At 38.9% G+C, this 22165-nt stretch overlaps 1 protein-coding gene and 1 long non-coding RNA gene across 19 annotated transcripts in view; one reads left to right on the top strand and one right to left on the bottom strand.

The window, feature by feature from the left end:
• Nucleotides 1-22165, top strand: part of ANKS1B (ankyrin repeat and sterile alpha motif domain containing 1B) — a 1016307-nt gene that overhangs the window by 738880 nt on the left and 255262 nt on the right. For all 17 annotated transcript variants that reach the window (XM_044745264.2, XM_044745227.2, XM_044745210.2 and 14 more), the window contains one exon: nt 6919-7071. In XM_044745264.2, the coding sequence (XP_044601199.1) occupies nt 6919-7071 (153 nt within the window). The remainder of the gene's footprint in view (nt 1-6918; nt 7072-22165) is intronic.
• LOC139045055 (uncharacterized) overlaps nt 1-22165 on the bottom strand; it is a 36623-nt gene that overhangs the window by 1198 nt on the left and 13260 nt on the right. The window lies entirely within an intron of this gene.

Genomic DNA, 22165 nt, shown 5'->3' with positions numbered 1-22165 from the left:
CCTAGGGTCAATGATTTCTGCCTACGATGTCACCTGTGACGTTAACAGTGTGCCCTCTCGAAGCCAGGTTTGCTTTAAGAGGCTCCCAAAGGAAAGTCAATGCACATTTAGGTGGAATAACAAAACACCAAGAGCAATAAGGAAGGTGTTTGGTAAAACGTTTCCCTATATCTAAATTTTCTTGAAACTGAAGCTTCCTTCACTGCTATCTCCGATTTCTGTCCCAGCTTAGGTTTTCCTCAGAGTTTGAGATTCAACTGGTTGAATCCGATTGCCTTGTTGTGAACCTCTGTTATGAATGCCTGCTGCCTGCCCACCACTCTGCCTATCAGATTGCAGACTGTACCTGACTCCCTTTCATGCTCAGCAGTGCTGGGGCATGGCAGCCCCTGGAGCTGTCTCTGTCTAGCCTTGTCCTGCCAGATGTTCCTGCTGGAGAAAGAGTTTCATCATTGCTAATTTGAAAGAGCAGTCACAGTTCTCCTTGTCGGTGCCGCTGATGACTCATTAAAGAAGTGTGGGTGCCATCTGATCTTTAGCCTAAATATCACATCAATTATTATTATTTTTTTTAGTTTTGCCTTTGAGCTTCTTTTCTCTTTACTGCATAAATAAATCTGACACTAATTTGATATTAATTTACAAACTATAGAATTATAAGATTTAGGAATTATAAAGGAACTTTGAGATCGTTGGTCCAATACCTTCATTTTATAAATGACAACAATGAAGCTTAGAGAGGTGAAGTAACTTGTCTGTAGTTACACAGCTAGTCAATAGTAGAGTCATGACTACTGGGGTCCTGAAACAAAGCCCAGTGCGTTTTGTAATACAGCATACTACCTGCAGTTGGTTCTTGGCATGTAATAGTTTTAAGTAGCTGTAAACATTAATGTCAGGCCATAAAAATTTCCCTCATTTTCATAATATGTAGTACAAAATACAAATCTCCCTCACAAATGGATGCCATGCTACTAAAATTAATTTTCATTTTATCTTCCTGTGTTTATTAAATCACTTAATTTAATAAACATTTAGCAAATGCCTGTCATGTGTAAGACACTCTGCTGGGTACATAAGAGACTACAAAGATGGCTAAGAGCTTGTTTTCTTCACCAAGAGGCTGACAGTCTAATGAAGAAGATAGATACTCACATCTCTAACTGTAAGAGAAAGCAGACTTTAGTAGAGCTATAATAGAATTAAATGCAAATTACTACTGAAATCTAGTGGAAGGTATGATTAATTTTGACTTGGGAGTAAGGGTAGCATTGGAGAAGACTTCACAGAAAGGTAATATTTAAACAAGACCTTTTAAGAATGGGTAGAATTTCAACAGGAGAACAGGGAAAAACAGCATTCCTGGCAGAGGGAATAGCCTGAGCAAAGGTGTGGAGGTATACTGGTTATACCATGGATTATGCCCCGACAATCATAGTCATAAAATAAAGAACTGCTTAGTTTAGGATTAGTAAAGATGCAATACATAGATGTTTACTAGATGACAGTTAGATAGCTTGGGAAGGAAGTTGATATTAGTTTAGCATCCCTAGTCTTTCTCAGTCTCATGGAGATGCATTTGCCAATGGACTCATAAATTTAAAAGTTTGGATAATTTTTTGCGTCAACTTGGATAGACCACGGTACCCAGATATTTGGTCAAACACCAGTCTAGATGTCACTGTGAGGGTGTTTTTTAGATGAAATTAACATTTAAATCAGTAAATTTTGAGTAAAGCAGATTATCCTCCATAATGTAGATGGATTTCATCCAATCAGTTGAAGGCCTTAAGAGAGAAAGACTTGGGTCTTCCAAAGAAGAAGAGAATTCTTCCTCTAGATTGCCTGCAGGCTTCAGCTGCAACATCAGTTCTTCCCTGGGTCTCCAGCCTGCCAGCCCACCCTGCAGACTTAGGACTTGCCAGTTTTCAGACTTCTGCATATGTGTATAGACATCCTACTGGTTCTGTTTCTCTGGAGAACCCTAGCTAATACAAATACCAAGAGTTTTGAAATAAAGAATGACTCTATTAGTCAGTTTTCTCCTATATGTCAACATTTCAGTGGTTTACAGCAACAAAAAATATACCTGTTTATTTTTCTTTCTCATCAGTCTGTGGGTCAGTTGTGGTTTGGCTAACTTCAGCTGGACTTGCCTGAGCTCCATTGAGCTAGAGCAGACTCCAAGCTTTGGGTTAGATTTAGGTTTGCTCCACATGTCTTCATCTTTCTCCTAGGAGCAGCAGTTATACAACTACTCAGCACTTGTTATTCTTGTAATGCAGTATGAGAACACAGAAGAATGAGTAGATCATAGAAGCACAGAGGCCTCATCTATAAACCACCACACTAAAAATTCTACCTGCTCCATTGACCAAGCAAGTGCACGGCTAACATCCATGAGATGGAGAAGTAACACCAGCCATAGTGGGATACAATGCAGATCCCTTGGCAAAGGGCACAGAGGCATAATTCTAATACAGGAAGAGAGTAAAGAATTAGGAACAACAATTCAATCTACTTGAGTGGCCTAGTTAGATATACTTCTGAAAAATAACTGTCAACTGGGGGAAGAGGGAATATAAAGAGGTTATCAGATATAAACCCTTTCTAAAACAAGATGGAAAAGGAAGGAAGCAAGAGAAGGAGGGAGGGATGAGAGAAGAAAAGAGAGTTTTGAGTGGAAGTTGTAAAGATTAGCTGCCAAAGGACTAAATATTATGCAATTTCAAAATAAGAACAGGAGTAATGTAGGGCAGTAGTATGTCGGGGGGACTAAGAATTATTGAAGAGCTCTTATATTCAAAACACTGTGCTGGGCAATTTACATACCCTATATAATGTGATCTTTACAACAACACTTAAGATAGATATTGTTCTCAGATAGTAAAGTTCATTTTGAAAGAAAGGAACTGAATTGAGAGACATTTTGGAAATCAAGTTTATAAGACTTGTTGGACTAATTAGATATGATGGTAAAATAGAAAGATGAAAATCAGATTACTCCTAAGATCTACTTGGACAATGGTGTGATGCTTCTGCATTAAGTGAGATGGGAAACAGAGGGAGGGCCAGTTTGCGAGCGGAATGAGATAGATTTCTGACTTGCTTGGTGATAGCTATAGGACATCTATGTGAGATATCCTACAAATAGTTGTAAATTTGTATCTTAGAGCTCATACAGGAGAAGCCAGTTCTGGAGAAACACTCCAGAAATAAAAACAAAAGTGCCACGGTTGGGGTTGGTTGGATTTGTGAGTTTTTTTAATCTTATTTTATTTTACCTTTTTTTTTATTTCTCCCCAAAGCCCCCCAGTACATAGTTGTATATTCTAGTTGTAGATCCTTCTAGTGTGCTATGTGGGATGCTGCCTCAGTATGGCTTGATGAGTGGTGCTAGGTCCGTGCCCAGGATCCCAACCAGCAAAACCCTGGGCTGTTGAAGTGGAGCGCATGACGTTAACCACTTGGCTATGGGGCCAGCCCCGACAAAAGCATTGTAAGCATTGAAAATGCTGTCAGCAAAGATACAAATGTGTCTTCCACACACAATTCATTTTCATGGAAGGGCTAGCAATTTAACGTACGGTTTAGATATACACGTGTCTAAACATATTGTTAGGGTACACAGAGCAGAGTAGTGTGAGTTTAGGTTGAAAAGATAAGTTTATACCTGATCTCACTTGTCCTAGAATGCTGGCATAGGACATTTGGGCTTTTATCAAAAAGGAGATACTATATGTTTTTGTGCAAGGGTTGACTTAAGAGACTGACTTTTTGGAAGACTGATGTAGCAGCATGATATAAGCTGGACCAAAGGTGGGAAGCCAAATGGAAGGCTGTTGCTTTAGCTTTTGTAAGCTCCAACAAAAACCTAAACAGGGTAATGGCAGTAGGAACAGAAATGAAGGAACAGAGGGAAGAACTGCTTTGAAAGAAATTATTATGCAGCACAGTAACCATTCTGCATATCATTAAATACGTGTCAAGTTAATTTTGTAACTTCATTTAGTGCTAATGGTTTCTCTCTTCAGGTATGCAGAGCCTTCATAATTTATTGGTCATCTGTTTGCATATTTTTAAATTAAGAGTTATAATTTCCATGAGGGAGAGACTATGACTGTTTTGTTCTCTACTATTCCACAACATTCATTGGAATAGGCATTGACTAAATATTTATTGAATGAGTGGCTGGATGAATCTGCCCCTGCACACATCAATGTACCCATTTCCAGGTTCCCTTCACTCTGTCCCCTGTCTCTCATTCTCCCACCAAATATTTCCCTCCCTCTCACCTCCTTAAGGTTGGTCTGGGAGAGCTTGCCTCACAGGAGTGAACAGATAACTGAGCAGTCTGCATTCAGTGAGGTAGTGATATGGACAATCTTGCCTTCAACAAGCTCAGCTGTTTCCCTCTTTACTATTTTTTAATGTTATCTCAGACATACCCAATAACTTTCCAGTCATGTAAAATATTGAAAACTCACTTCCAATCCATTTAAGCCTCCATTTTTATTTCCTTTGCCCCCCTCCAAGTTTAGGATTCCCCCAAGGGACTGGTACCTCTCTCTCTTTTCTGATTCTAAATTCCCGGGTGCTGAGGCAAGAAGGAGGAACTTGGGGGAAAGGCAAACTTCTTTATACTTACTTGAGTTTGCTTGGCAGAACTCTGATGGTTATCCCCACCACTGCTCATTGGCTAATACTGATCATCAACAACCTCTGTATGGCAAGTGGCCACTGATTGCCCTCTCAAAGGAGTGGTGTGTGAGTGCTTGGGGTGACCTATGGGGACCTCACTGCCCAGTTCTCTGGTATGGGACATCTGACTCTACCCCGACTTGATTCATCAAGACTCCCTAAGCTTTTCCCCAGTGTTCACTGCTGGGGTGGTCAACTTCTTGGATGGCTAAGAGCAAGACCTCCCTGCCAGGCTGTTAATTTTGACTCCAATGAACCTCTCTTCCTTCTTTCTCTTCCTCCAGTTATTTCCTTAAGTCAACTGGGACAGCGAGGGAGTTTCCTGGAGCTGGGGTGATTGTTCAGGGTAGCAGAGTTGGTTCAATCACTTCTAAATAAGTGCTAAAGAATGCACCTAGCCCAAATATTTTCATAACTCTCTATAGAGTATGAAGGTACTTAATAACTTTCAACCTCTGCTTTGCATCGTTGCCTCCAATTTTACACACATATAACATCTGGTTATTTGGGAATGCCACCAAACTTCATTTTGCAAACCCTGAGTTTTCATTTACATTTGTAGCTACTGTGTAATAAACACCTTCTTAAGTGTTATGTGAACAAACATTTAATGAGTAGCTAAAGTGGGTCAATCAATGTAAAAGTGAAATACAGAAGTCTAATGCAGTGCAGACTCTAATGCAAATAATGAATTACACTACAACTTTAAAGTAGAGGACGTTTAAACCTCAAAATGGAATATAGGTTGGGAAGTGGAACAATGGGAAAGAGGAAGGGAGGAAAAGTAACTTAAAAATGAAGGAGTGGGGCCAGCCCAGTGCCATAGTGGTTGAGTTCATACACTCTGCTTGGGTGGCCTGGTGTTCACACGTTCAGATCCCAGGCATGGACCTACATACTGCTTATCAAGCCATGCTGTGGCGGCATCCTACATACAAAATAGAGGAAGATTGCCACAGATGTTAGCTCAGCAATAATCTTCCTCCAGCAAAAAGAGGAAGACTGGCAACAGATGGTAGCTCAGGGCCAATCTTCCTCATCAAAAAAAAAAAAGAAGAAGGAGGAGTAAGGAGAATCTCAAAAGTGAGAACTCTGCATAGTGACAGAAAGTCTAAAATGTTTAAGATTAAAATCTGAATCCCTGGCACGCAGACTAATCTTTTCTCTGTTCACAAGTCAGAATCATATAGATTTCCATTAATATTTATCTCTTTGAATCTGAGTGCAGAGGAAGATCTATGTTGTATTTTGCCCAGTTTTTGCTGTTCCCATCATGAATTTCACTGAAGGATCACATCAGGTTGATGAGGTGCCAACTGTCCTTAATAACTGAAGTATTAGACCTATGGTATGGCATGCAAAGCAGCACAAATCTTAGCAGCGAGTTACTTCAAAAACCAAGAATCACAAATTCAACTAAAATTTCAAATAAAAGCTACAGGACTAGAATAATCCATACAAAATTTTAAACCCAGAAGTTTCTCTTGCTTAAATTACTTTCACACTCTAATTTAAACTCAGAAACATTATGTTGCTGTCACACTTCTTTGTTCTCCTAAATTAAAAAAAAAAAAAAACTCTGTATATAGCTGACAAAAAATAGGAACCTGTCTGCCAGCAAGTTCTCTCTTCATGTCTAACATACTGTAGAGTCTATGCAGCACACATGGCCTCTAAGCAGCCCAAAGCCTCTTCTTTACTGGCTCTCCACAGAGAGATGTTTCTCCAGCATGTTTGTGCTACCTACGGTACATGTCTTGCATAAGCATGAATTCCTTTGGATGTTTAAGTCATGCAGTATTTTCACATGCTTTGATGTTGTGCATATGAGAATTATCATCTACATTTTGGGAGTGCAGTTCCTTGTGCCTTCAGCATTGAGTTCAATACTGCTCGCCTGCCATCATTTTAAATTCCATTCAACAGAATGCCAATAATGCCTATAACAGAAGTTTGACATATTTAGTTCTCTCAAATATGGAGTTGATTTAGCAGCTAAATTGGAAATTTCTGGGTGCAGTTTTGGAAACTAATTCAGCATGAAAATTATTAATGCTTTAGAATTGTGCATGAAGCATTTTGGTTGCCCTTATTTTCTTGTCCAGAAAGATCTTTTGTTTCACACCAGATGAAGTTCCAAGTAGCAAGATGCATTCTGTTGTTGGAACACAAAGCAAACAGTTTAAATTAATCCTAATGTGATTTTCTTAATTACAGATGAGACCCATTGGCCATGATGGCTACCATCCCACCTCTGTCGCTGAGTGGCTGGATTCCATTGAACTAGGTGACTACACCAAAGCCTTTCTAATTAATGGCTACACATCGATGGACCTGTTGAAAAAAATCTGGGAGGTTGAACTTATTAATGTAAGTTGGTCTCTTAAAGACATCTTAGCCATTCAACCCTTGGTAAATTAAAGTCCTATTATAGGTGGGTAATTTTTTCTTTCTTTGTAACTGCTTGGATATGCAAGGATTTGCAGATATGCCTTCTGTTTTAAATATATATCTCTCTTGGTTCCTAGTCAACCCCACAGTCACTGTCTTTTGAAGTTTTGACGTGGAGAACTAAGAGGACTCTCAGGGTGTTTTGCATTATCTAAGAAAATCTTCCAAACATTTTTGGGTTTTCCATTTTAGGAGATTCTGTCAATTTAGGATATGAGCATGATAACAGAGTCTTATTCTGATCTTTGCTTCTATTCATTGTTAAAGATTAAAGTTATCTTTTTTAGTATTCTATCTCTATTATGTTTCCTGTCTCCATTCCTTAACTGCATATACAAACCCCATACTTGAAGAGACTGTTTTTGTTCTTATTAAATAGGCTGCTGTAATATAAAAATGTTCTTTTCCAGAGTTTATATCTAATCTTAAATTGTCTCTGTTTTATTCATATACTTGGCATAGATTTTCTATAAAAACTGGCCAACATATTTTGCCATGTATTCAAGCCCAAAGAGATCAACTAAATCTGCATAAATCGTTTTGTTACTGATAATTTTCTAATTTCACTTTTACTACTATTTTATTTCTAATGGCATAAAGGAATGAAAGAGATGAAAAGACAGTGTTTACTGATCATGCCTTCATATTATATTTGGTATCATGAACATTTCTTTTCAAAAGTGAGTAAGAAATCATTTAATCTTTTAGACAGTTTCTTAGATTTAAGTTTTATATTCTAATAACTGGGAAAAAAAGTATTCATAAACTGAAAGATAAAGCAAATAGATTTCTGCTGGTTCAACAGTGCTCTGTCCTATTCCTTATGGAATTTTGTCTCCAAAAGTCCCGTCTCTACATATTACATGTCATTAATTATTTTAAATGATGCTTATTAGTAGTAATTATTCTTTGCTTTTAAAATTCTGTCTTAAAAATAATATATTTTATGGAACATCTCATAAAAACTTTTCTTTAAAAATCACTTTAAACGGACAAATTCTTGGCTCCTTCTTCTAATTTGCCATCAGCTACTCTTAGCTTTCTGTCCTATCCCCTCACAAAAGCTATCACTATTTCAGAAGAAACTCACTGGCTGACTAACAGCCTCTGATTAATTTTGTTCTTGGTCTGTGTGGCAATGGAACTACTTGGAACTGTATTGCTTTTCGGTTGCATCGGAGATTTCAGTTCTCCACTGAGGACTCGACACTCATCTTATGGCTACTCTTAGCCATTTGCTAAAGGTGTACTTTCCACAGATAAACAAACATGCTTCCAATTAAGTTGCATTCTGGTCAATGATATAACTTGACAAATATCTCTATGTAACGTCTTCTAAATAATATTGCTCCCCACTGAAGAACAAACTTGATGGGTAGCACATGAGTCACTCACCTAACTGGCATTAGCAGTAATCCCTCATTGAAAAGAACGGATTCCAATCGAACTCCATTATAAAATGTTTTCATAGAAGCAGAACTATATGTCTCAAAATCCAAATGCTGGGGCTGGTGGTTAAGGTGTGGGCTTGGACCCACCCTTTCCCCAGTGCTGCCGGTACCAGCAGCCAAGAGATCCCTGTTCAGTCACTGTGGCTGGACCTTGTGGATGGCTGCAGTGACTGCAGGGACGGTGATGCCAGAAGGCCTCAGCTTTACTGCTGGGGCTCAGGGACTGAACCACCCCCACCCACAGGGCCATCCAGCCTTTAGCTGGGACAGAAGGATAGCCTTTTCCACTCATGCTGACTCTTTAAGCATTTTTCCTTTAGCTACATTTGTTATCATACACTCTGACTTCAATCTGGAGAGAAGTGCCTGTCACGAGCATTGTATCAGAATTGGAAAACATAGTCACTGTGTTTTAGACCCTGAGGCCAAATTCCTCTGGCCTGGAGTACAACATCTATATGTAACACCAACCTGGTATATTTTCCTTAAAGTAAACTGAGGATTTAAAGTGCCTTGTGACGTCTTTACGAGCAAGTTCATACTCTGCATGAGGAGGCTTTGCAGGTCATTTAACTCCGCACATATATTTATTGTAGACAAAAACTGATCTTTACCTTTAGACTTGGAAATCAGACAACAAAATTTTTATGCCCACTAGAGCTGCTACAAGAGAAGTTCATTTGATGGTTTAGAGTTGCTGGGTTTTAAAATGAGAGAAAGGCACAATGTGTGCCTTCTGGCTTACAAAACATTTGACTGGTCTCAAATTTAAGTTTTTATTTATCCTAACTAATGAGGGAGGGTACCCAAATATAAGATCACCTCATATATAATCTATGGGCCTACTAATTCTATATTGAGTCCACATAATTTACTGTTTTCTAGCCGGAAGGGAAAGTCAAGTCACCTTGATTTAGAGCAAAGCTTTCTAGGGAAATTCACATCCTGAATCTTTGTAACGAGCGGCTAGTTTTAAGGAAACCAAATGGCTCCAATAACTGCTGTTTTACATAAAGTGAAGAGAGAGTGTAGGCTGTCTTCCATACAGAGGTCTGCTGGTGGAGGGGAGGAGAACAGAGGGTGAGGAGGCTGACTGCTGATATGGTTACAAATAACTTCAGCATCCTAAATAGTATTGATTAAGCCTCCAATTTCACCTGGAATTACATCTGCTACTAGATAAGTAGTAATACATTCTCATGAGTATAATGAGTTTATTCAAAGAATTTTCATGAGGAAATGAAAACTATACAAAGTTGTGACTTCAAAGTACAGATACATGTGAAATTATAATCTTTCAGAAAGTCCCCAAAGAGCTTTTTCTTTTTGGAGTGTATTATTGCCTTTGAAAACCAAGATTACTTGAATAACCTAGTAAGGGTTTTGGTCACAAAGCTACCCAAAGTGTAGGGGTGAGGAAGAGTAGTGAAAACCTCATATCTTAATATCAGTGTTGTCAGCAGTGGAAATCAAGCAAAGGGGAACTCTTAAGACATCAGCTATTGCCAATTTTACAGGCCCATGTGTGTCTAGACTTACAGAATGAAGCATAAGCCAATAATTGTTCCCTTTATTTCCTAATCTGTGCTTCATATTCAGATGCTGATGTTTTATCAATAGCTCTATTTGGCCTCTGTGTCTGCCACTGTCATTAATAACATCATTAATACTACTTTCACTTTTGCATTGATGTTTAGTGTTAAGATGTGAATATCTTGGGAGAGATTGTCAGGCAAATTGTTCCCTCTGCAGAAGCTAACTGGATAAACCTCTCCCTTGAATTATAGTCCCCTCCAAAGGCTGGTTAAGAGAATTAAAGACTAATTAATAGTGCATACGTACATAAACGTTTTTAACTCAGAAGGTTACTCAGGCCTTGCATTTGGTATTATCAAGTTTGTACAACAGTTCCTACTGCTGTTGACAACCTCAACAGTCCTGCATGGGAGAAATGTTAGATAAAAGGGCTGTGTATTTTCTGCATGAAATATCTAATGGATAATTATGAAATCTCCATGCAATTATCCATTTTCTAGACAAAAAAGTTTTGCAATTATGAAAACAATGCTACTTTACTGTATTTACTACTGTGTACCTACCAAGAAGATTTTGGTAAGACCAAATAAATTTGAACCCTGTCCAATTTATTAATTTTTGAATCTCAGTGTAGAACATATTAATTTCTTCCCATTGACTTTACCATTAATTACCAAGGAAATAAATCTAGCCAAGGCTTATGATATCCTACAGTGTTGATAATAATAAAAGTACCTATTGAATGAACAAAATAAAATTCAGGCTTCAGTGCATTCTTAAATCTCTGCTCATAGTACAAGAATAGCTTTAAAAATCTAACTACAGTGGTTGGTTGTGTTTTAAATACCTTTGGGTAGAAACAAATAAAATAACTAAGGTAGCAATACCCGTATGTGTCGCATGAAAATCAATGGGACTTATTTTTCTAACAGTAAATTGATTAGATCATTTGCTTCTTGCCTAATTAAGATTGAAACTATACTTATATTATTCTTTTGTTTAGGACTGTCAGATTTCTTTTTATTTTTTCTTCTGCAATATTGTTGATTTAATTTCTAATTTTATGAGGAAATTCTGTGAATATCTAATCACTTAGAGGTGTACTGAGAAATTTTAAAAGGAAACATTCTAATTTTGTTTTAAATCTTTAACAGTGTGAATTTATGCTGCAGGTTAGTCCTATCAGTATCAAATTTAACTCATTCCTGGCTTTGATGTTTTTATTTCATTGTCAGCATTATAAACTCACACTCCTATCTACTCTACTCTCATTGTTATAATTGCAATTAAATTTATTCCTTAGAAGTCTTTTTTGCATTGTGTATGTGAGTGTGAGTGTGTGTGTGTGTGTGTGTGTGTGTGTGTGTACATATTGGATAAAGGCAAATGGTAACATACTCCCAACCAAGAAGAATAATCAGTAAAATTCACAAATTGCAGGGGAGGAATAGAGAGGATGAATGTTATAATTCCATCTCCAAACCAATTATTTTAAGTAAAAGGTTATGCCTTCACTATAGGACATTAATAAATGAGAGAAATATTCATATTACCACACCAGGAAGGCTATATCAGTCAACACTTCAAATATTAACAACTTTAATCAAAGCTGAAGACTTTAACTAAATAACTAGATATGAGTATTCAAGTGTAGAGCAAACTTCATAAATTATCTGTGGGTTTAAGCATTTCGTTTATATCCATATACAGTATAGCTCTTCATAAGCCTTCAGGACAGCTCGATACAGCCTCTGAGCTTCAGACATCTTCAGGCTGGCATCAGGTAAAGCCCCTGGACTCCCCCACCCCTACTCACTGCATCTAAACTGCAAGCACTTCTAGGGAGTCTCTTGAAGCTCCCCTCACTTGGCCCAAATTTTGGAATAGGCATTATTAAAGTGTTGATATCAAATTAGTAAAGCACACAGACACACACACAGTGAAAGTAAACAAGGCATTTTGGACTGAAGACACAGTCTTGAGCACCCAGCAACAAATGAACTTCATGGAGAACTGAAACTTTCTGATTTTAGCCATTTATGATCCATCTCTGTGCAAAAAGGAAAATCATGTTCTGATTATCTAGAAATTTCTACCTTCAAAAAAACGTTATTGTAGTGGCCATTTTTTTCCCCCACCCAGGTTTCATTCATTCATCTCCTAAGTAAAATTAAAGCACTCCAGGGCCAGCCAGGTGGCACAGTCATTAAGTTCAAAAATTCTGATTTGGCGGCCTGGGGTTCACTGATTCGGATCCTGGGTGTGGACCTACATACCACTTGTCAAGCCATGCTGTGGCAGGCGTCTCACATATAAAGTAGAGGAAGATGGGTACGGATGTTAGCTCAGGGCCAGTCTTCCTCAGCAAAAAGAGGAGGATTGGTGGCAGATGTTAGCTCAGGGCTAATGTTCCTCAAAAAATAAATAAATAAATAAAATGAGTTAGAAAAAAAAATAATTAAGTTAAATTAAATTAAAGCACTCTAAATTTCCTCTGAAGAAGCCACCTCCACCCCTTTCCTATTTCATGCCGGAGCATATGACCCAGATCTAAGCCAAGCCTAGCATTCCAGCCTTCTCCACCTTGCCCCCACAATGGGCTACAGAGTATTCTTCATCAGGACCATTATTAATTATTCATAATTTGAGAGTCCAGTGCAAAACAAAAGTATAGGGCCCCTTGTTCGAACCTTATTTAAAATTTTAAGACAATGATAGCAAAACATTAAAGCAAGCCCAGCGCCCTTTAAAGTGTAGGACCTTATGCAACCACACGGGTCACACATCCATGAAGCCATCCTGTTCTTCATTCCTTTGCATATAGCCATATTTCCATCTGCTGTCATTTTCTTCTACTTGAAGGTCTTCCCTTACCTTTTTTATAATGTGGGCCTGCTGGTAGAAACACCATTTTGCCCTCATTTTTGAAAGCATTTTTGAAAGATAGTTTTGCTGGGAATAGAATTCTAGGGTATCAGTACTTTAAAGATGTTGATACAACATCCTCTCTTCTGCATTATTTCTGACAAGAAATCTGCTTTTATCTCTCTTTTCTTGTTTTTCGTTTCTTCTTGTTGTTCCTCTGTACACACCATGTCTTTTTTCCCCATAGCTGCACTTAAGGCATTCTCTTTATCACTGTTTTTGAGCAATTTGACTATAATGTACCTGATGGCATTTCCTTCATGTTTCTTACATGTGAAGTTTCTTGAGCTTCTTAGATATGAGGTCTACAGTTTTTATCAAATGCAGAAAATTTTTGGTCATTATTTCTTTTTTTCCATGAAGTAATTTCTTTCTTTCTTTTCTTTCAACTTTTCAAAACGTTTTTTATAGAAGTATAACATGCATACAAAAGTCCATATATATCATAAGCATAGAGCTTAATAAATTTTCACAAAAAGAGTACACACATGCACCTAGCACCCAGGACAAGAAACAGAAAATTACTGGTACCCAAAAGGCCCCTTGTGGCCCCTTCCAGCCACTAGTCTTCCCAGGCCTCCCAAAGCAACTACCATCCTTACTTCTCATGGGAGAGTTCAGTTTGCTTGCTTTTGTACAGTATTTTCCTGCATGTAGCTTCTTTCATTTACATTATATTGCATGCAGTTGTAGGATTGTTCATTCTCTCTCACTGCTGTATAATATCCTCAACTTATTTTTACAGCTTTATTCAGATATAATTCGCATGTCAGACAGTTCACTCATTTATAGTGTACAACTCAATCATTTTTAGTATAGTCACAGAGTTATACAACCATTACCACAGTCATTTTTTTTTGTGGTCAAAACACAGAAAATTTACCATCTTAACCATTTTTAAGTGTATGGTACAGTAGTATTAACTATATGCACATTGTTGTGCAGCTAGATCTCTAGAACTTTATCATCTTGCAAAACTTAAACTTTTTATCCACTGAACAACTCCCCTTTTCCCCTCTCCATAGCCCCTTGAAAACACGATCATACTTTCTGTATCTAAGAGTTTGACTACTTTAGAAACCTCAAATGAGTGGAATCATGCAGTATTTGTCTTTTTGTGACTGGCTTATTTCACTTAGCATAATATCCTCAAAGTTCATCCACGTTGTAGCACATTACAGGATGTCCTCCTTTTTAAAGCTGAATAATATCCCATTGTGTGTATATACCACATTTCCTTTATCCATTTATCTGTTGATGGACATTTAGTTTGCTTCTACCTCTTGTCTACTCTGCATAATGCTGCAATGAGCATGGGTTTGCAAGTATCTCTTCAAGATCCTGTTTTTAATTCTTTTGGATATATGCCTAGAAGTGGGATTGCTGGATCATATGGTAATTCTATTTTTAATTTTTTGAGAATCCTCCGTACTGTTTTCCATATCAGCTGCACCATGGTCATCATTTCTTAAAATATTGTCTTTTGCCCCCTCCTTTTCTCTCTTCTCTTAGGAAACTCCAATCACATGTATATTAGGCCATTTGAAGTTGGGCCACAGCTCACCAATGCTCTATCCATTTTTTTCAATATTTTTTCTCTCTGTGACTCATTTAAATAGTTTCTCTTGCTGTGTGTTCAAGTTTACTAATCTTTTCTGCTTGTAATATCTAATCTGCCATTATTACCATCCACGTATTTTTCATCTCAAAGATTATAGTTTCCATCTCCAGAGGTTAAACTTGAGTCTTTTTTATATTGTCCACAACTCTATTTAACATGCTTAATCTTTCCTCTAATTTGTTGGACATATGGAATGCAGTTATAATAACCATTGTAATGCCCTTATCTTCTAATTCTAACATCTGTGTCAGTTTTGGGTCCATTTGGATTGATTGCTTTTTCTCATCATTGTTCTTGACATGCCTGATAATTTTTATCCTATACCAGACATTACGAATTTTACCTTGTTGGGTGCTGGATATTTTATATTCCTATAAATATTGTTCTGAGACACAGAGAAGCTCCTTGGATGCACTTTTATCCTTTCAGGTCTTGCTTTTTTTTTTTTTTTTAGGACGATTAGCCCTGAGCTAACATCTGCCGCCAATCCTCCTCTTTTTGCTGAGGAAGACTGGCCCTGAGCTAACATCCATGCCCGTCTTCCTCTACTTTATATGTGGGATGCCTGCCACAGCATGACCTTCTGAGCGGTGCCATGTCCACACCAGGATCCAAACCGGTGAAGCCCGGGCCGCTGAAGCACAACGTGCGCACTTAACCACTGCGCCACCGGGCCAGCCCCTCAGGTCTTGCTTTTAAGATTTGTTAGGTGAGACCAGAGCATCATTTGCTCTATGGCTAATACTTCCACACTACCAACGCGAGATGCTCCTGAGCACGCTAACAGTGCCCTGTGAATTTCATGGCGTTCTAGTCTGAATAGCACAGCCTATTATCAACCCTGTTTGAGTCCTAAGCACTGTTGTCACTAATCTTTTCAGGTGATTTTTTATCTGGCCTCAGTATCCTCATATGGGTGTGTTGATCAGTACTCTCTTCTCTCTGGTACTCGGCCCAGAAAACTCTTTCCACTTCGGTCCCCTTGGACTCTCAGCTCCATCTTCTCAGTTCAAAGAGTCTTCCAGGCTCCTTCTAGGTTCTCCCTCCCTGCACTGTGGCCTGGGAATTCTCTCAAGGTCATAAACTAGGGCAATTATAGGACTCTGTTTGTTTCTCATTTCTCAGGGATCAGTGTCCTTCATTGCCTCACATCCAATGTCTTGAAAACCAATGTTTCACATATTTTTTCTACATTTTCCGTTGTTTTAGGTGTGGGCAGAGGAGTAAATCCAATCCCTATTACTCCTTCTTGGCCAGAAGCCCAAGTCCATCTATTTATGTTAATCCCTGTAGGGTAGGGCCCCACACCTAAACAACTGAATCAAAATCTTTGGTGGTAGCATCTTGGCATCAGGAATTTTCTGAAAGCTCCCCAGGTGATTTTAATGTGCAGCCTGAGTTGAAAACCACTGCTATAATCAGTGGGGAGCCATTAAAAGGATTTTAATCAGGGAAATGACATGATCAGAAGCAGTAGGCAGGAGCCAGAAGCCGAGACACTTAAGAAGGAAGAGCTGACTGTGACGGAAGAGGAAGCTGAGTCAGCCGGTTCTGCTATACAGCTATTTCTAGCCATGAATATATTAGACATGACAGTAATAAAACCTGTATGCCTCCTCAGAACCTGAGGGTATCCCTGAATTGGATGATCATTAAATATGGAGTCAATTTTCACCATTGTGACCCCACATATCTGGAAGAAGGTAAATTATAGTCAGTATTCAAAGGAAGGCAAGGGCAAATATAATACATTTCAGAAGTGCTTTTCAATAGTGGATAAAATTGGTTCATTTTAACCCTTAAAAGGCTACGCCTTGGTTATGTGAAAAATTTACTTACTGTTTATAAAGTAAAGGGTATGACATATGGTATGTCAGTGTTTCAAATGCTCCCTCTCTTCTTTCTTCTTTATCTTGGAATCAGGTCACTTGACTTTGATTCCTACACCTGCCACTCAGTATATGACCTTAAAAAGTCACTTACTGACTCTGGGCTTCAGTTTATCATTTGTAAGTAGAGGATAATAATACCTGCCTTCCTGGCCTCATAGGTTTCCTGTGAGACCAAAATCACGTGAGAGCTTTTTATTATCCATCCCTTTCTCATCTCTCCGTATTTTTTTTTTCTTTGTCTCTATGTTTTCTTTCTCTCTTCCCCAGATCCCTCTCCCAGAGTTAGGCTGGGAGCTGGCTAGCTCCCTTGGAGCGTGCTTTCACAGCTTAGTTGCCATTTGCTTCTCACTCTTGGGACTCTCCCTTGAGAACACCGATAGCCCTGTGTAATATGCAGACTCTGGCCTCTAGGAATCCTGCTCAGCCTCTCTCTTGCCCTGTTCCCAGCTCCAACCCCTGTCTCCTGCCCTGGCTCTCAGCCTCCCACCTGGCCCAACAGGTATCATCATGCTCTACCAGCTCTGTCCAAACACTCACTGCTTAGTCCTGCTCAAAATCTTTCCACTCCTGTTGTGGGTGAATGTGTAGCAACATTTACGATAAAGCTGCAGAGGGTCTTTCCCTTCCCCTCCTCTTTCTTTTTTTTTTTTTTTGACTATGCTCAGGTACGGAATTGCTAATGTCTTTTTTCCCCTGCTGCAGAACATTGGCCCTTGCCTCTCAGCCATCCAGTTCTCTTTATTCTTGAAGCGAAAGGCCTGAGGGCAGAGCAGGGTAGTGGCTCAGAAGTTAGGGATGTACTCATTCTCAATTTATCATCCATAATCCCAAACCCTTCGAGAATCTATGCCAAGGTTTTGGCTTGATGATCCATAAGAGTGGGAACTTCTGTCTGCTTTTTGAGGTAGCTCAGTATTTCTTTTACATTAAAACTACTGCTTTTAAATATGTAGTATCATTAATTATAATGAAGTCAGTTGAGTTTTTACTCTGAATTTTGTTCAGATTCCTAATATAGTATGAGGACTTTTTTCTTCAAGAACTCTTTTCTGGAGATATTTAGTGCACAGCCTGTTGCTAAGGAGATTCATTTGTGTTGCAGTTAAATAGGTAAATGCAGTAAACTGGCTCTGTGCTTCTAGGAGCTTTGAGAGGGGAAATATTCTAAAGAATTTTTCTGTAGTGTAGAAAATAAAAAAGGAAAAGGTCCTCCAAAAAGTGCAAACACAACACTTGTCATACTATCGTGATGGAGAAATGCTTTGGGTCTTCCTTGGGAGAAGATCTGAGATCAGACTGAGAAGATAACTTCTACTTTCGCAGATGAAAGGGAAGCCGAAGAGGTCTTTTTGTTAGAGGAAAACTATTAAGAATTTTGAAGCCTGACATTCGAGCTGCCATGGAAGAGAGTGACAATAAGTAAAGACTCAGAGTAAATCATAAACGTTAACATTATCACCAAAGTAAGTATGTAAGATTAGTGTTAGAATCTACCCATTATGAAAATAATTCAAAGCGGGGGAGGAAAGAGATTAGGTAGGTGATTTTATAGTTTAGGATTTATTTCTGCTTTAAAGATATTTAAGGTTGATTTAGCATTTAAGTTTAGCTGTTTTACTAAAGCAGAAAGCCTGTTAAATTGGATATCTGTAGGCTCAAGTTATTTTTGAACTCAAGCAAAGAGCTGTTACCTTGAACCTCAGAGAGCATGTAAATTCCTTAGCGTTCAGACCTTATGTCTGGCACCCTGCTGCCACCTGGTGGCAGCATACCTAAAGTACAGGGCAAGTGACTAAATCATAAAACAATTTCTTAAATGAAGAAACTAACTGCAAAACAGAAATTATTCAGTGCCAGTTTTATATCAATCCCTGTTTCTAATATTAACAAAATAAAACATGAGCCAGGAGAGTTTTATTTTTGTAGACATCAGTCAAACACCACACACCTAAAACTGTTTAACAAAATAGGAAAAACCCTCTACTGTGCTTTCCACAAATTAGATTAATGTGGGATAACAGCCCCCTTTAAAATGTGTGTGTGTGTGTATTCTCTAGTAGAGTCTTTCTTAGTTTGGTATAAGTTGCTTTTTTGAAATTAGATTTCCTAAAACTTGAGTAAGATCATTGTCTTTTTAAAAATTGTATTGCTTGGTAGCTGTGGGAAATGATATGATAAGTATCTTACAGTCCTTACCCTCAAAAGAACTTCCAGACTAATGAGGAAGATGGCCATTTACACTGGCTGTAGGAGGAGTGGTATGAAGGGGAACTAAGTATAAAAATGGTCTGTGCATCCTGGGTTGGAACGCAGGGTGTTTTCCTGATTCAGAGGTGGAGGTGGGCAGGGGAGACCAGAGGAGTAAACTGCGAGCACCGACAGTGAAAGCACAGGGGCTCTAAAAGCAGTCTTCCAGGGTTAGACTCCACCTCTATTTCTTACCATTTTACTACCTTGGGCAAGTCACTTAACATTCTCTAAATTTTAATTTCCCTTCCTCTAAAATTTGGATAATCTTCTAGATAATATTGTTGTCAGGATTAAATAAAATAATCTAATAAAGCATTTTACACAATGCTTTGCAAATAGAAGGCACTCGATTTTTGTTTAATGAATGGGTAGCTTCCAAGATCCTAAGATTTATGGGAAGCATTATCAGTTATCCATTGGCACAGCAATGTTATGCAACAAACAGTCTGAAAATGCAGTAGCTTAAAGCAATAAGCATTCGTTTAGCTCATGAGTCTGCGGGTGACTAATTTAGCTAGGCTTGGCTGGAAATTTCTTCTGATCTCAGCTGGCTCCTTCCCATTGGGCAGTTGGCTTTGGTCTGCTGGGGTATGAGAGTCAACTGATCTGAGATGAGACAACTGGGGTAACGTGGTTCCAGTCCATGTGCCCCATCCTCTAACATGCTCTCCCAGGCATGTTCAATGGCAAAGACAGAGAGAGAGAAACGAAAATGTGCAAGCGCTTACTCTGCCTGCATCATATCTGCTAACGATTGAAAGGAAGCTACATAATCAACTCAGAATCAAGTTGAGAGGGGAGAATATATTTCACCTCTTGAGAGAAGAAGCTGAAAATTCATATAGTAAATGGCTTGGATGCAGGTCAGGATGAAAAATTGAGGCCATTAGTGCAATCAATTCACCACAAAAGAGAAGTTTTGATTAGAGAAAAGAAGAGAGAATTTTAGAGTCACAGATGGTCTTATCATTTTTTCTAAGTCTCCAATCAGAATACGTAAAATCAAGACCATCCAGAAAATCTAAAATGACTAGTGGTGCTAAAGTATGGGGGCACAGACCAAAAAAAAAAAAAAAAAAAGACGTAGAGAGGGTACTGTACTGGAGGCCTTAAATGTATGGAAAATTTGTGGACAGGAACCCCCAACCAACATTTAACAAAAAGAGGATAATAACTTAGATGATAAACACACTATAAGATAATATATTTGCTAGATCTATAAAAAGCTGAAAAACTTTGAATTAATTGACCATCAAACTAAATTATTTTAGAAAATTAAACACTAAAGTATTTGTCTAATGGAGAACCATTTTCAAGCCTTGCTCAAATATTTGTTGCACACCAACTCTGCTCAGGGTGGGTATACAACAAATACTTTTTTAATTGAATGTTGTTCCTTAGGTTAGCTGACTCCTCTAGACAAGCACAGGGAATAATAGTAATAATAACCGTGACAGGAGTTTTCATACCTCCTCCTCTATCTTCCCCTTCATTAAATGTCAGTCTTGCTCAAGATTTTGTCCCCAGATCTCCTGACATCAGTGCTATTCTCCTGGACAGTATCACCTATGGAAAGACTCCAACTGACACCTTCAAGTAGATGACTGCCAAATACATGTCTATGGCTTTATTCCTCAGGCCCAGGCTCTCAGTTCACCCAAGACCACAAGTTTATTATGTGCATTCTCTCTCTCAGTGAAGAAGAGGCACCATGGAGCCATGAAGGATACTGTGGGCTCTGGTGCTAGACTGCCAGGATTTGCATACTGCCTCTGCCTTTGTTATCATGCTTGTTAACAATTGTGAGCTCCATCAGGGTGTAGGTGTCTTTTGTTCACTACTGTATCCCTAACCCCTAGAATAATGCCTTGCACACTATAGGCAGCAAATAAATATTTGCTGATTGACCTAAGGATGCTTATATGTGAATCAATGTTCTGAGTGCTCAATATAAATTGACATGTTTCACCTCACCTTAATCCTATGAGATGTGCACAGTGGCCATTCCCATTTTACAGACTGCAATGGACTGAATGTTTATGTCCTCCCAAAATCTATATGTTGAAACCCTAAAACCCTAATCCCAATGTGATGGTATTTGGAGGTAGAGCCTTTGGGAGGTAATTAAGTCATAAGTGTGGAGCCCTCATGAATGGAATTAGGGCCCTTAGAAGAAGCCAAAGAGCTAGCGCTCTTCCTTTCCACCACGTGAGGACGCAGCAAGAAGTTGGCTGTCTGCATCCGGGAAGAGGGCCCTCACCAGAACCAACCATGCTGGCACCCCCGTCTCAGCTTCCCAGTCTCCGGAAGTGTGAGAAATAAATTTCTGTTGTTTAAGCCGCCCAGTTTATTATAATTTGTTATAACAGCTCAAGCTGACTACAACACAGATGAAGTAGTATTTGAAAAGCAATGATTGAGTTTTGAAGACAAAAGCCACCAGTCCTTGCTATTTTACATTCACAAGTGTCTTGTACCCTGCAAGGAGTTGAACTAGGCTGGTCTTGAAACAGAAACATCTAACGACAGAATGAACACCTACAATCTTTTCCCTCATGTTCTCAGCCTTACAGAGAAATTTTCCAACAGTGTTAGGCATGATGGCTGCCTGAGGTAGCTCCATTTCTTCTTCCTGGTGGCCACTAGATAACACACATTGCTCTAGATGAACACAGGTTCAAGGTACCTGTGTACAAGGTACAAGGTACAACACAGGTATAGCGGTGATGAATACTGCTATAAATGACCCCGTACGCCACTGCATACACATGCACACACATACAGAGACACAGAGAGAGAGCCCCTTTAGCTTCTTTTATCACCTTTCAAATGCCAAAAAGGAAACACCGACCTCCCTTCAGAAATTGTATTAAAGAAGGAGAAAGAAAGTTGGTCTTTGGAAACCTGGAGAAGCAGGATGAGGCAGAAAGGCTCAAAGTAAGGAAGCAGACCCAAGGTAGTATCCTTTCCCCAACAGACCCCCCAAAAAATAGATTAACAGGTCATCTCCCACACACGTGTCTCCTTGAGACTGGCTGCAGCAGAGAAGAGCAAGTTACAATGCAAATGCCACCAGAGAGAACTGAATCTGTTACTCATTCTCACTGCCTGTGAACTGCTGTGATCAGATAATCAGTTGACATATAACTTCACCAAGAAGTGCAGGATTTGGTGCTTTGAATACAGAGAAGGAGAGGAGGGAGATTTAGAGGAAATTTAGAAATCCAGAGAAGCACCAGAGAGAAGGCAGGCTTTGATGGCAGAGTGGAAAGGAGACTAGACTTAGAGTTAGATGAGCCAAATTCAAGTTCTTGTTCCTTACTGCTCTAGGCCAAGAC

Source organism: Equus asinus, chromosome 4 (assembly GCF_041296235.1).
Source record: "Equus asinus isolate D_3611 breed Donkey chromosome 4, EquAss-T2T_v2, whole genome shotgun sequence".
NCBI classification, from domain to species: Eukaryota; Metazoa; Chordata; class Mammalia; order Perissodactyla; family Equidae; genus Equus; species Equus asinus.
This window is presented reverse-complemented; position numbering and strand designations above follow the sequence as displayed.